Source organism: Cygnus atratus, chromosome 2 (assembly GCF_013377495.2).
Source record: "Cygnus atratus isolate AKBS03 ecotype Queensland, Australia chromosome 2, CAtr_DNAZoo_HiC_assembly, whole genome shotgun sequence".
NCBI classification, from domain to species: Eukaryota; Metazoa; Chordata; class Aves; order Anseriformes; family Anatidae; genus Cygnus; species Cygnus atratus.
This window is the reverse complement of record NC_066363.1, coordinates 159,508,660-159,523,381: the sequence shown is the minus strand read 5'-3', so window position 1 is coordinate 159,523,381 and position 14,722 is coordinate 159,508,660. Positions and strand designations below refer to the sequence as shown.

Here is a 14,722-nt window from a genome sequence, read left to right as displayed (position 1 = left end):
GACACCCAGAGCAGCTTGCCCAGGACCACATCTGGGCAGCTGTTGAAGACCTCCATGGAGGGAGACTCCGAAACCTTTCTGGGTAGCCTGTGCCAGTGCTCTGTCACCCACAGAGCACGGAAGTGCTGCTTGACGTTCAGAGGGAACCTCCTTTGCTCCAGGCTGTGCCCAGCACCTCTGGTCCTGGCACTGGGCACCAGTGGAGCAGAGCCTGGCTCTGTCCTCTCAGCATCTCCTCTCAGATATTGATAGATATGGATGAGCCCCCTCTTCAACCCGACCAGCCCCAGCTCTCCCAGCCTCTCCTCACAGGAGAAATATTCTTGGTGCCCCTCCATTGGACTCTCCACTACGTCCAGGTCTCTGGACCCAGGTGGTGCTGGAGGAGCTGGGATCAGAGCAGGGTTGGAGAGGGGCAAGGGGAACTGGTGGGGCAAGAGACAGGGGTTGGAGCCAGCTGGGGCAGGTGACAGGGGCCAGGTAACTTGCTGTAGCGAGGTGGGGGTTGGTCTGTTCTCCCACGTGCCTGGTGACAGGACAAGGGGGAATGGGCTAAAGTTGCGCCAGGGGAGGTTTAGGATGGATATTAGGAAGAACTTCTTTACCGAAAGGGTCGTTAGGCATTGGGATGGGCTGCCCAGGGAAGTGGCTGAGTCGCCATCCCTGGAGGTCTTTAAAAGACGTTTAGACGTAGAGCTTAGCGATATGGGTTAGTGGAGGACTTGTTAGTGTTAGGTCAGAGGTTGGGCTGGGTGATCTTGGAGGTCTCTTCTAGATGATTCTGTGATTCTGTGATTCTGTAACAGGCCAAGTGACAGAGGCCAGGTGACAGTTGACTGAGGGCAGGTGACAGAGGCCAGGTAACAAAGGCCAGGTGACAGAGGCTGGGTGACAGTTGACAGAGGCCGGGTGACAGAGGCCAAGTGACAGAGGCCAGGTAACAGAGGCCAGGTGACTGAGGCTAGGTGACAGGTGATAGAAGCCAGGTGACAGAGGCCAAGTGACAGAGGCTGGGTGACAGTTGACTGAGGCCAGGTGACAGCTGACAGAGGCCAGGTGACAGAGGCCAGGTGACAGTTGATAGAGGCCAAGTGACAGAGGCCAAGTGACAGAGGCCAGGTGACAGTTGACTGAGACCACGTAACAGAGGCCAGGTGACAGAGGCCAAGTGACAGTTGACAGAGGCCCAGTGACAGAGGCCGGGTGACAGAGGCCGGGTGACAGTTGACTGAGGCCAGGTGACAGAGGCCAGGTAACAGTTGACAGAGGCCCAGTGACAGAGGCCGGGTGACAGAGGACAGGTGACAGTTGACTGAGGCCCAGTGACAGAGGCCAGGTGACTGACAGTTGACTGAGGCCAGGTGCCGGAGGCCATGTAACAGTTGACAGAGGCCGTGTAGCAAAGGCCAGGTGACAAAGGCCAAGTGACGGAGGCCACGTAACGGCTGACGGAGGCCCGGTGACAGAGCCCCGGTGACAGAGGCCGCCCCAGGGCCGCCCACGAGGGGACTCCAAGCCCCTGGGCCCGCCTCAGGCTTCGGCAGCGCGCCCCCGGCCGCGGGCCCGCTCCGTCGCTAGGCAACGCCCGCCGCGCCCCCGCGGGCCGTCACGTGAGGGCGCGCGGTCACGTGAGCGGGCCAACGGGCGGCGCGGGGCGATGACGTAGCGCGGGGGGGCGGGGCGGGGCCGGCCCGGGCGGGGGCGCTGCGGGGATGGAGGAGAGCGAGCGGCTGCGGAGGGAGATCCGGAGGCTGCAGGGTGCGGGGGGGGGGGGGGGGAGGGGAGGGGGAGGGGGGAGGGAGGGGAGGGGGAGGGGGAGGGGGAGGAGAGGGGGGAGGAAGGGAGGGGGGGAGGGAGAGGAGTTGGAGGGGGGGGGAGGAGGAGGGGGAGGGAGTGAGGAAGAGGAGGGGGAGAGGGGAGGAAGGGGGGGAAGAGGAGGGGGAGAGGAAGAGGAGGGGAGAGGAAGAGGAGGGGGAGAGGGGAGGAAGGGGGGAGAGGAGGGGGAGAGGAGGGGGAGGGGGAGAGGGGAGGGGGGTGAGGAAGAGGAGGGGGTGAGGAAGAGGAGGAGAAGAGGGGAGGGGGGTGAGGAAGGGGAGGAGGGGGAGGGAGTGAGGAAGAGGAGGGGAGAGGGGAGGAAGGGGGGGAAGAGGAGGGGGAGAGGAAGAGGAGGGGGAGAGGAAGAGGAGGGGGAGAGGGGAGGAAGGGGTGAGGAAGAGGAGGGGAGGAGGGGGAGGGAGTGAGGAAGAGGAGAGGGAGAGGGGAGGAAGGGAGGGGGGGAGGGAGAGGAGTTGGAGGGGGGGGAGGAGGAGGAGGGGAAGGAGAGGGGGGAGGAAGAGGAGGGAGTGAGGAAGAGGAGGGGAAGAGGGGAGGAAGGGAGGGGGAGGAGGAGGAGGGGGTGAGGAAGAAGAAGAGGAGGGGAGGGAGTGAGGAGAAGAAAAGGGGAGGGGGGTGAGGAAGAGGAGGAGGGGGTGAGGAAGAAGAAGAGGAGGAGGAGGGGGAGGGAGTGAGGAAGAGGAGGGGGGGTGAGGAAGAGGAGGAGAAGAAGAAGAGGGGAGGGGGGTGAGGAAGAAGAGGAGGAAGAAGAGGAAGAAGAAGAGGAGGAGGAGGGTGAGGAAGAGGAGGAGAAGAAAGGGGAGGGGGGTGAGGAAGAGGAGGAGGGGGGAGGAAGAAAAGGAAGAAGAAGAGGAGGGGGGAAGGGAGGGAGAGGAGGAGGGGTGAGGAAGAGGAGGAGGAGGAGAGGAGGGGGTGAGGGAGAGGAGGAGGACGAGGAGGAAGAAGAAGGGGTGGGGGAGGAAGGGATGGGGAGGGAGTGAGGAAGAAGAAGGGGGGAAGGGAGGAAGGGGGGTGAGGAAGAGGAGGAGAAGAAGAGGGGAGGGAGTGAGGAGGGGGAGAAGGGAAGAGGGGGAGGGGGTGGGGAAGAGGAGGGGGAGGGGAGGAGGAGGAAGGGAAGGGGGAAGGAGAGGGAGGAAGAAGAGGAGAGGGTGAGGAAGAGGAGGAGGAGAAGAAGAAGAGGGGGGAGGAAGAAAAGGGAGTGAGGAAGAGGAGAGAGGTGAGGAAGGGAGCGGGGGAAGGAGGGGGAAGAGGGGTGGGGGGGGAGGAAGAAGAGGGGGGGGAGGAAGAGAAGAAGAGGGAGGGGAGGGGGTGAGGAAGAGGGGGAGGGGAGAGGAAGAGGAGGGGGGGAGGAGGAAGAGGAGGGCGTGAGGAGGAAGAGGAAGGCCAGGCTCAGAGGGGCCCCGGTAATCGAGGGGGGGGGCTGGGAGCCCCTGGGGGGGGACCCAGGGGGCCGGGGGGCTCTGAGGGCACCCAAGGGTGCTGGGGTGGGGGGGAGGCGCCCCCGGCTTCCCCGCCCCGAGAGGGAATTGGTGTTAATTACCAAAGCCAGCGTTAATCACCCGTGCTAATTACCCCCCAGCTGCTCCTTAGGAGCTCCCGGCCCACCCCGGGGGCTGCCCCACCCCGGGGGCTGCCTCGGAGCCTCCCGCCCGCTTCGGGCCGGCGCCGAGTGACAAAAAAAAAAAAAAAAAAACCAAACCAAAAACCCCAAAACCCCCCAAAATACGGGGCTGGATGTTACCAGATGTGTTTTTTTTTTTTTTTTTTTCCTCCCCCCCCCCAGGTCTCATAGACAGCCACAGGAGCGCCCACGGGGACGCGCCGCGGCCGCCGAGCTGGGGCAACCCCAGGCAGCCCCCGTTCGGCAGGAGGGGGCCGTTTGCGGGCGGGTACCCCCCGCAACCCCCCCGGGATTTCCGGCAGGGCCGCTCCTGGAGGAAGAAATATTCCCTCGTCAACCAGCCGCCGCCGCGCGAGGCGGGGAACGTCGGCACCTCCAGGGTTTTCGGGGGCGGCGGCGCGGAGGGCAGGGCGGCCCCGGCACCCGCGGCGGCCCCGGAGAGGCACGTGGACTTGACTAGGGACGGGAACATTGTCGTGGGGATCCAGGTGACGCAGAGGACCGAACTGGTTCTAGGTCCCGAAGGTCTTGGTGCTGAAGGTCTTGGTGCTGGAGGTCTTGGTCCCGAAGGTTTTGATCCTGAAGGTCTTGGTGCTGAAGGTCTTGGTGCTGGAGGTCTTGGTCCTGGAGGTCTTGGTCCTGAAGGTTTTGATCCTGAAGGTCTTGGTGCTGAAGGTCTTGGTGCTGAAGGTTTTGATCCTGAAGGTTTTGATCCTGAAGGTCTTGGTGCTGAAGGTCTTGGTGCTGAAGGTTTTGGTCCCGAAGGTCTTGGTCCCGAAGGTCTTGGTGCTGAAGGTCTTGGTCCCGAAGGTTTTGATCCCGAAGGTCTTGGTCCCGAAGGTTTTGATCCTGAAGGTCTTGGTCCCGAAGGTCTTGGTGCTGAAGGTCTTGGTCCCGAAGGTTTTGATCCTGAAGGTCTTGGTCCCGAAGGTCTTGGTCCCGAAGGTTTCGGTCCCGAAGGTCTTGCGGGTTCTTACTGGGAAGTTCCCCGGCTGAAAACCGGCGGGGTTGCTCCAGGCGAGGGTAAAAACGGGCAGAAATCCTCCGCCGCTCCCTACCCGAGCCGAAAAGGGGAGCCAAAGCCCTCCCTCTCCGTCTCCTTCAGTTCCTCCCACCGCGTTGTCAGCTCGTCCTACCCCGGCCCGCTGGATAAACCCCGGACCGTGCGTCTGAGCGCCGAGGCGGCCGAAAGCTCCCCGGCTCCTTGCGAGAGCGCCGTGGCGCCCAAGACGGAGCCGCAGCGCTCCTGGCCTCCGCCGGGCTGCCAGCAGGCTCGGCACCTGGTGTGGTGCAAGCCGGAGCCACCGGCCCCGGGACAATCGGGCTGCGAGCAAGGCGGGGATGTTTTCCGAGAGCCCAAGCTCCTCGGGGGCGAGGAGGCGTCCTCCAGACCCGCTGCGGTTCTGGCGGCGGGGGCGAAGAGCAGGTTTGCGGCGCTGCACAAAGCTCCCGGCCTCCAAAGGGCCGCGGCGGCGGCCTCCGGCAAAGCCTCCAAGTTTAAGAAAACCAACTACACCTGGGTGGCGAACCCCGGGAGGTGCTGCCGGGCCGTGAAGAGGTGGGGGAGCCCTCGGGCCCCCGACGGCGCTCGGAAAACCCCCGGCGGGGCGGAGAGGGCGGCGAAGGCGTCGCCGAAAGCGGATTTGGGGAGCAAGGCGAGGAAATGGCCGCTGCAGCCCAAGCCGGGCGTTTCCCCCAGCAAATACAAGTGGAAAGCCTCCGCCCTGCAGGCGTCCCCCTCCACGTCCAGGTCGGCGTTCAGGTGGCGGTGCGAGGACGAGAAGAAGCCCGCGGTTTCCGCCTTCCCCCAAGCCAGCCGGCCGCCCAGCGCCGCCGCCGCGGGTCTCGGCGGGGCGAAGCCCTTCGGCGACGCCGTTCTCTCCAGCTACAAAGTGAGGAGCCGGACGAAAATCATCCGGAGGAAAGGAAGCTCGGGGTAAGTGGCCGGGCCGCTTTGGAGAGCCGTCCCTCTGGAGGCCGTGCTTCATGTCCGCGGGCTTTAGGTGAAGCCGGAGCGGCCCTTGATGTCTCTGGGGCAAGGCGTCTCCGTGGTGTTGAATAATCCCTGCAGCTGCGAGCCGCGGACGTGCCCACAGGTGAAATTACACCAAGGGCTGTCGGGTACCGCAGGGTGCGTTCAGTTTTCCCCTTACCGGGGCTTTGTTCCCGCTTTTCAGGGTCGCGAGGCCTCAGACCGTAATTGTTCGAGCAGTCGGTGTAACCCAGAATTTGGTCCTTCAGAACAGAGCTGGGTTTTCGCCTCGTCTCCCATCCCTGTTCTCCAAAGATTTCGCACGTGGGAGATTCCTCCCTGACCCGAATAAACACCGGGCTTCAGGGGGAAGGAACAGCCGCCCGCCCCTGCTGACTGACTTTCAGAGCCTCGTTATACTGGGGGCTGGGGGGAGGGAGTGGTTTTATTTTTTTATTTTAAACAATTTTTTTATTTATTTATTATTATTGTTTTTGCCTGTAAAACGTCGTGCACGCCCCGGGACGGCACGGGGATGGGGGCTGACCCAGCTCCTCTTCTCGGCTGCGGGCGAGGGGATTGAGCGCGTTTCGGCCGCCTTTTTACCCTCCTCTAACCAGTTTTTGCCCCCCCCCCCCCCCGCAGCTCCCCGGCGGACAAGAAGAGCAGCCCCTCGCCTCCCACGCCTCTGAAGAGCCCCTTCCACGCCAAGAAGCGAAACCTGCGGGGGAAACCGGCGCTGCCCAAACGCTGCTCGCCCAAGGGCCTGCTGCAGCTCACCAAGCACAGGCTCTGCAGGCTGCCGGCCGCCAGGAGCCAGGTTTCCACCAGGGAAGGTAGGAACGGTCGTCCCGGGGGGCGGTGGGGGGCGGGGGGGGGGGGTGACGGCGCTCGCTGACCTCGTGCTGGGGGAGCTGTTCCCGGAGAGGCTCCGGGAGCGGCGAAATCGGTCCCAGGTCCCCCGGGAGGCGAAGCTGCTGCCGTCGGTCCCCGAGCAGACATCGGGAAGAGTTTGGGCCGCGGTAAAGCCAAGCCTTAACCCGGGTGTCCTGTAAATGACCGCGCTCCGACGTCTCCAGGAGGCAGCAATCCCTCTGCAAGGCGAATTTCTCTCTTTGCGGGGGGGGGGGGGGCCTGCGCACGTCCCAGAATATTCCCCCCAGCGACTGCGGACCTGCCTGGCGCACCCGTGTCCCGGGGCAGCGCCTGCAGGAGCCTCGTTTTTTTGGAATTTCACGGGGTTAAAATTGCAGTTGGTGGGCGGAGTAGTGAGCCCCAAACGTTTGGGAACGGGTGGTTTGGGGCCGGGTCCTGCTGCCTGGGCTCAGCCCCTCGCAGGGCAGGCGTCGGCTTCTCGGGGCCGCGGCTCCAAGCACGTAAAGAGGTGCCGGGGTGTTCCTGGCTCTGTTCCCCGGCAAGGTAATCGCAAGTCCTACACGCCCCTACAATTCATCTTCCTCGAAAATGTGCGTGGAGCACGTTTTGCGCTCATCGGCGTGGCCGACGAGCATGGCTTGAGCGCACAGGGCCGCGTGGGCTACGGCGCGGCCGCCATCTGCCCCAAAATGAAGCTTTTTGACCTCTCTTTTTAGGAGGAGACTTAGGTTTTTTTCCTGCTCTGCGCTTCAGTCACCAAGTTTGCGCATGTCATTGTCGTCGTTCCTCGTTCAAGTAGCTCCGTGCTAAGAGGTGGCCGTGTTTCGGTGGATCAGGAAACGGGAACGGGGGCTTGCGGCTCAGGAAGAGGAAGGCTTTTTGCGGGGAGGAGGAGAAAAAGAGGTTTCTTTTGCTTTGCGTGGCTGAGGGGGAGGGCTGGGGGGGTGGAGAGGATGCTGCGGGGAGAATTTGGGGTCTGCTGCCTGGAGGTGACCTGTGGGGACAATCGGACGGCCGTATAACTGCACAGTCGTGCTGATGGCCCAGCATTTGAGCGGCTGCCCGACTTTAGGGTCGAGTTTTGCCCCGTTTAGGGATGTCAGCTAACCCTCTGGCGCCTGCAGAGGGACGAGGGTTGAACCTACACCCGCTGCTGGAAGCATTTGTGCAGCGCACGAAGGCAACACGTGTGGTTGGAGATCCATCGTACGGCTCTGTGGTCGTTCTTCTGAAACCAGAGGTGGTGGATCCACCGTGGGTTGGCGTTGTGGGGTGCCAGGGGACTTTAATTCCTTGCGGGGTGACGGCGCGTGGGGTGAGGAACAGCCCTTCGGCCTCCCACGGAATACCCACTGCCGGCTGTGGGGTTAATTCGGGACTCAGACCTCACAAACCCCATACTGGGGACCTCTCTACAGCGCGACGTGTCCGGTAAGAGCATTTTACGTACGAGAAAATCGAGATATCGGTGTTTACAGGGGTATAAACTGTTCTGGTGACCCAGTACCAGGTTAAGCCAGATCTCTTCTCCGTAGCACCGTGCTTACGCCCGGGTTTATGCCGAGCAGAGGTTGCTCAGCCCTCTGTGTGGCACAGGAGGTCACAGCGCTGAAGCCGCAGCCCTGGGAAGGCTCCGAGCCGTCCTCGAAGCTTGTCTGAGGCTTAGCAGAAGTCCTTTCTCTTCCTTTCGTCCGTCAGTAGAAGCGTGTGCCCAGCCAAAGCGAAGCTGCGCGGAAGGTAAAAACGCACAAAACGGATCAAAATCCTCCGCCCTCCCGGGGAGCCTGACTGGCAGCTGCCAAAAGCCCCGGGCGTTTTGGGGACGCGCGTCGAATCCCCGTCCCTCGATGGCAGGTAATCGTCCCGTGGCGCAAAGCTTTGCGTCTCCAGTCACGTAGGCCTGGAAATGTGTAGACAGAGCAGAAATGCGGCTGTGTTCCCTTGATCGGAGCGGAGGAATGCAAATAAAGAAGCTTAGGGAAAGCAGAAAACGGGAAAACGGGGCTGGGAGTGGCTTGGGGAGAGCGGTTAGCTCGGTCCCCTGCCCCAAAGCGGATCAGATGATCAAGAGGTAATATCTCTGTTCCTGAGGGATGCTGACAAAGCCCAGCACAAACCTTAATCTGGGAGAGTTTTGGGGTGTGTTGGAGTGACTTTAGTTGTTTTCCAGCTTGGGTCTGTGCACTTTGGGGTCTCGGCTCCGAGGTGGGGAAGCAAATAACCTGCTGGAACAGCTCGGTGGCCGTGCTGTGGGGCTCTTCTTCCTCGCAAACGGCTGTAAAATCATGGCTCGATTTTGTTCTTAAAATGGCTGAAAGCAGAAGGAAGCCTCCCCTTCCCCGCGTTTGCTGCTCTCCCTCGCTTCCCAAATGCCCCAAATCCTTCCTGTCCCCGCCGTGCTAACGGGACCCCACGTACCAGCGTCGTAGGAGGTGAATTAAAATAATTCCCATCTCTCTCTTCGCCGTAAGTATGAAAAGGCTACGACGTTTCTTCCTTGCCTTCTGCAACAGAGAGGAATGAAACCCTTGTAGATCAGCCGTGATTTGGACGGGGAAATGGACTGGTGAGCGGGACTCGAACCTTCTCCATGAAGCTGTTGGAAGGGCTCCCTCGGTTGCCTTTCTCCTCCCCGGGGGGGAGAAACAAGGTTATTTCTGCTCCGTTCTCTGCTCCTTTCTCTCTCTGCGGGGCTGAAAGTGGTCCTCTCGAGGAGCAGCCGCGTTAAATAGATCCTCCTGCTGGCAGGGCTCTGTGAGGTTGGGATCTGCGTCTGGGTATAACTTTCTCCCGGTGCGATAACCGAGAGCTTGGCCGTGGTTCCGACACGACATTTTTGATGGGGTTCAATCCCGGGCAACATGTTTGCAGCTCGAGCTGCTCTGATGCCCTGCCTTTCTGTGGCTGTTGAATTATCGCCGTTCCTCCGCGTGCTAGGGTTCGTTTTTTTTTGCCCGGAGACGTGAGCTTCGTGAAGTCGTCGGGTGCTGGGCAGGGACGGGGGATTTTCAGGGCAGCATTTCACGGTTTTGTCTCAGAGCCTAGCTCCTGAGAGGACTTGTGGGCAGCATCTGAGCTGCTTCGTTAGAAGCCCCTTAATGAACAATTACATGTAACGAACGGCCGGCGTGTTCTGGCTTCACAGGGGTCCTCTGGCTTTGGGATCTGTGGCACGAGCTCTGCGGGCCGTGCCCGAGCTGTGAGCAAAGGCATCGCCCCTGCCTTCCCTAGGGATTAACACGTGGCTGACCCCACTCTCCGGTTCCCTTTTTGGACCCTGGGCAGAACTGGGAGATGTCCCAAACTGGAAGTTGCTCTGATGGGACACTGGAGCTGTCTGTGAAGCATTTCTAATGCGGGTAGAGGTCTGGTTGTCCGGGTATTACAACACAGGGGCAGGGGGTGCGCGTGGGGAGAGCTCGAGCAAAGCAAAGAGGAGCAGAAAACGTTGAGCCGTAGGGATGTTAATAAAACAGCCTTCAGATTTTGGACTTCTTGACCACTTAGTACTAAATGTTAATGTGCCTTTAGTATTGAAGAGGGTTTTTTTTTTTTCCCGTTTAACTTCTTAGGCTCTTGTTGAAGGGAGCAGCATATTTCAGCCTCCTGCCCGAACGCCAGCCTTCCTATATACCCTCTAGAAGTGGTTTTTCAGGCGGTATCACTTGCCTCTGTTACGGAGAAGACGATTTGGATCTGAAGCAGGGATCTGGTACGAGAAGGGGAGAACGCCGGGGTTGCTTCTGTCTTTACTGAGATCCTCGTGCCCCCGTGTTGCGCGGAAATAACGCAGCCTGTTTCCGTGCAAGCTGAAAAGAATTGCGTGACTTCTATTCCACTCCTCAACCGTATCCAGCTATCTGTATAAAAAAATACTCCTTTTCATGACCTATCATATTTGGAAGTGCTTTTGCAGCCTGAACTCCCCGTCCCCCTGCTCGCCGTGCTGGGGGAGCCCCGAGCTGCGTTCCCCTTTCCGCTGCACGGAGCAGGGGGAGGCCGGCTGCTAATTAAGATCTGGGTGAAGTTCCCACCGATTTCCATTCCCCCAGCCGTCCTTTCGATTCCCCCAGCCGTCCTTTCCATTCCCCCAGCCGTCCTTTCCATTCCCCCAACCATCTTTTCGGCACCCGACCCGGAGGATTTGATGCAGAGAGCAAAGCCCGGACTCCTGCTCAGTCATTTTGCGGAGCGGCTCTCCTGCCAATAACGGCACGTTGTAATTACGCTGTCGAAATGGCAAATGTCTACCCCGAGCTGGCTCTGGTGCTTATTTGTTACGGCAAACAGCCAGCGTGATAAAAAGTGCAGAGTGCGTGGGGACGGCACCGCTTCCTGCGGCGCCGTTTGCCCACGTGCTGCTCGGGCAGCCTGGAGCAGGATTTTGCTGAATGGGTTTGGGGTTGTTTTTTTTTTTGGGGGGGGGGGATGGGGGGTTATTCCCCAATTTTAAGGGCAAATGCCAGCTTTTAAGTGACATCTCACCCATCCAGATGCGGTGGCGGAGGGATGTGCTGCCTGCTCGTGTCCTTCGAGCCCTGTGCCTGCCAGCAGCGCGGATGCGGGAAATCCCCCTTAAATTTTTACCAACAGCCTAGCTGAGAGTGATGGGGGCAGCATATTTGATATCTTGCAGGATGAGGCCCCTTTTCAGCTATTTTTTGAGTGAAAACCAGGTGAAAACTTGCGGTTTTTTTTTTTGTTTGTTTTTACTTTCCTTACCCTTGCCAAAGTCCACGCTTGCCCTCCTTGCAGCACCGCTGCCTTGGTAGGGTTCACCGCGCTCGGCGTGACGGCGCTGTCGTCTCTTTTATAGGAGAAACTAGAGCTAATTGCTTCATTTTAAGGTCATTTCGGGCAGGTACGCGGCAGCTGTTGGGATGTGAGGCGGCGGGAGAGCCGTGCCGTGCCCGTTCTCCGCGTGTCCCCCGTGGGAGCCCGCGCACGTGAGCGGAGGCCGCCGCCGAAAAGCGGGGCGATTTGGGATTTCGGGGAGCCTCCCGCACCGCCCTGCCTTCGGCACAGCCCTGCAGAGGGCACTCGTGCCCCTCGCATTTTCCCCGGTCCACCTTTTTCCGGTTATTGATGGCCTAATTTCGTCTTTATGTGAAAGAAAGCAGATATCAAGTAATTTGCAGCAATAACCTGCTAATGCTGGGCCAGTATCAAAACTCCCATGTTCATTTCAAGTGGCAGATAAAACACTAATATATAATTATCCTTGCAAATTGGATTGTTTTAAATAACCAAAAGGCTATGGCCAGGAGAAAACTATCCCATTTCCCTTGAGTTACTATTGCAGTGTAATTGCTGCGTTCAATCAATTTCCTTGGCATTAGAAATTCCATCACAATCAACATTAAGCTTTATTCATTGTGATGGCTAAGAGCCGGGCCATTTCTCCTCTTTTCCTTAACTGGCAAAATTAATCAGGGAAAAGATTTTAAACATTTACCCGTGCGAAAGAGGTCAGCTCTGCCACTATATTGCTCAGCAGATAAGGGGGCTAATAAAAAGAAAATTGAATTACTAATGATCGCCAGGCACCGAGTATATAAAACCTGGCAATCGCCCGGTTCGGGGGGGGAAAAAAAAAACAAAAAAAAAAGAAAAAAAGAATCAATTTGCTGCGGACAAGGTGCGCTCGTTTTTTATTTTGGGCGCATATTATCAGCAATTTAATTTGAGAGCGCATAAACAGGGAGGGGAAACGGTTAGAAAATAATGAGCCCGGAGGTGTAAAATGCTGCGGGGCTGCGTGCTGTACACAATTTATTTGGCACAACAGATAATCGCTTTAATTGAATCCAAAAGTGCATTGTTCAGCAGCGGCGCGGGCTGCCCGCCTGGCCCGTGGGGATTGCAGAATATTGCAGAGATGCCGGCGAGAGGCTCCCCGGTGCCTTTTTTTTCCTTTTCCCCCCCCCCCCCCGCCCCGTAATGTCCCCTCGCGGGCAGGACTTCTCAGCCGTGTGCCGGGGATTTTCGGCGCGGTCGCGGCTGGCTGGAGGCAGGGGGAGGACGAAGCGAGCGGCGGATTCCTCGTACCCCTTTCTTAAATAATTCGCTTTCTTAAATAACTTGAATCGTTTAGCGGCAGCTCAGCGCGTGAGCGGGCAGCTACAAAACCTTTCAGGTTTTGTTTCGGGGCGAATTCGCCGAGCTGGGCGCAGCCAGGGGGGGAGCAGAGCCCCCGAAACACCCTCGGTCGTTCATTTCTTCCCCTGGAACGGATGGGGCACGCCTCTGAGCCTGGCTTTTTAGAGTCCTGGCAAGCTGGCAGCGCTTTATATCCCCCTGGCGGCTTTTTAATTGGTGACTTTTGCCCCCCCCCCCCCCCCCCCCCCAGGTGTAAAAATGCTGTGAAATGGGAAGTTCCTGGCCGGGGGGGGGGGGCTTCGAGGCTGCTCCATCGGTCGCGTCGCCCCGGGTTGGGACCTGCCAGCTCCTGCCTGGTGGCGTGCGGCTCTCGCTGCTGAGCGAGCCGGAGGAGAGGCGTGAGATGTGCAGCACGTGCGTGGGTCGTGGTGGAGCCCTTTAGCCCCCCCCGCCCCCCCCCGGGGACTTGCTCGAGTTAAATTATTTCGCTGCCGAGCCTCCGGAGTTGAGCCTCGCGACCTCCTCCTGCTTTTAGGGATCCAGCGCTGTGAGCACGTCCTCTGTGGCATCCACCCCGTGCGCTGCCAGGAGGCTGGTCTGCATCCTTCTCCCTTCAAAATCCTTCGAAATATTTCTTTCTTGCTTCCCTTCGCCTTTCTCGTGCTCTGGATTGAGGTCAGACAACAGTTTGTGTTAGCGTCCTCCTCCTCCTCCTCTGTTGCCACCACCAGCGCCGCAGCTGGACTCTGCAAACGTGCCCCACAGGAGGAATTTTTGCGTTTTGCATTTTGCTCTCTGCAGAAGTGCTCCTACACCCCCTTAATTCCAGCCACCTTCTCAAAAAAAAAAAAACAACCCCAAATCCTCCCTTTTTTTTTTTTTTACCGGTTTGCCCCAAACCGCGAGCCGCGCGTCACGGCTGCAGGCGCGGAGGGAGCGAGCTGCTTGGCGTTCCTCGTGCCCGGGCAAGTGCGAGGGAGTAAACGGGGGCGTAAACGGCGAGGAGCGAGGTATGGCTGGCATCCGAATGCTCAGCTGCTGTTAATTTTATTGGCGCTGGCTGCTTGCATCCCTTTGGCAGCCTCGAAAATCTCAGGGCTGGAGTCGGGGTCTCCCGTTTCTTTTCGCGCAAAGCGAAGTGAGTATTTCTGTCGGGGAGGTTCCAGCTTGGGCACCGTGGGTTTTTGATTTATTTCCTGGCTGTGTCCTTGCTTTATTGTTATTTTCTCCTCAGTGAGTTGCACGAAGTGCTGCTTCTGGCTGTGGGGTGCCGTCTCGGATCGCGTCGAGCTGACCTCTTAGGTCCGATCAGGAGGAGGTGATGCGTGCCCTCGAAGGAAGCCCTCAGCACGCACGACGCACCCCGGGCCCCGCGGCCTTCTCACGTCTTTTATTCTCCATCGCTCGTCCGGGCTTTGAACAGATCCTTCCCAGTTTATCTGAACCCTTGGGGGTTTTGCTGCCGGACGCCAGCGGGGGTACGTGGCTTGACCTTGCCCGTCCCTCGGGGCGCTGCCAGGTCTCCCTTCTCGCTTTCCCTGCCTCGTCCTTGGGAGCAGGGGAGGAGCGGGGCTGGCCGAGCGGCTGCCGGGCCCTTCGCAGTCACTGGGAGAAGTTCACATAGTTGGCTCGCTGCCGGCACCGGTTGCGTCCGCGTTCGTAAGTTGGGGTGTAGGGTTTCTGCCTTCGCTTGGCATTTACAGGTGACGCCGTCCCGAGCTTGCGAGCAGCCAGCCGAGGGGATTCTGTTTTCACAGCCCTCTTTTGAAAATAACAGGCTGCTTCGAGCGAGGGAAGTCGGCTCTGCTAAATGAGGAGGTGTCACCGTGTAGCTGCCTTTTCCCCAAAGCTCCGCGTGAGCGCTCCGGCGTCTGGATTTGGGGGCGGGCGAGCCAGGGGCTGCAATACGGGGAGCGTCTGGGTCGAAACGTGTCAGGGATGAGAGCTGAAGGCAGCAGGGGGCTGCTGGGCGTGGATGTGTGCAAGGCTTTTGAGTAGACCCCTGCCACGAGGAGAATTTTGGGCCAGTGATGAGGGTCTGGGGAACAGCAGGCGATGGATATAAACCCACACTGCTCTTCACGTGGAGTCACATTTAATTATTCTCATTTTCCGTGTCCGTTCTTTCTCCCTTTTTCTGTGAAATTCAGCCTCATGCTTGACTTGATGCTGAAAATCTTCTCTCGTTGCCCGTGCCCCCTGTTTCAGAGAATCTCTCGTGCAGTGCCCGCTACCGTTTGCTTCTGAAATTCTGTTTGTAGCAGGTGGGTCTCGCGGGAGCAGTATATTCCTGCACTAACAGGAAGAAATATTTGGCTTTG

The 14,722-nt window shown here is 59.2% G+C and overlaps 1 protein-coding gene across 9 annotated transcripts in view; it reads left to right on the top strand.

The window, feature by feature from the left end:
* Positions 1–1,688: 1,688 nt before the first annotated feature.
* ZC3H3 (zinc finger CCCH-type containing 3) overlaps positions 1,689–14,722 on the top strand; it is a 138,599-nt gene continuing 125,565 nt past the window's right edge. Inside the window, exons 1-5 of one of the 9 annotated variants that reach the window (XM_050709038.1) lie at positions 1,690–1,758; positions 3,617–4,009; positions 4,055–4,159; positions 4,220–5,390; positions 6,072–6,262. In XM_050709038.1, coding sequence (XP_050564995.1) covers positions 1,713–1,758; positions 3,617–4,009; positions 4,055–4,159; positions 4,220–5,390; positions 6,072–6,262 — 1,906 coding nt within the window. In that variant the 5' untranslated portion in view covers positions 1,690–1,712. Of the gene's footprint in view, positions 1,759–3,616; positions 5,391–6,071; positions 6,263–14,722 lie in introns of all 9 variants that reach the window. The other 8 variants (XM_050709040.1, XM_050709037.1, XM_050709041.1 and 5 more) reach the window with 8 other exon arrangements.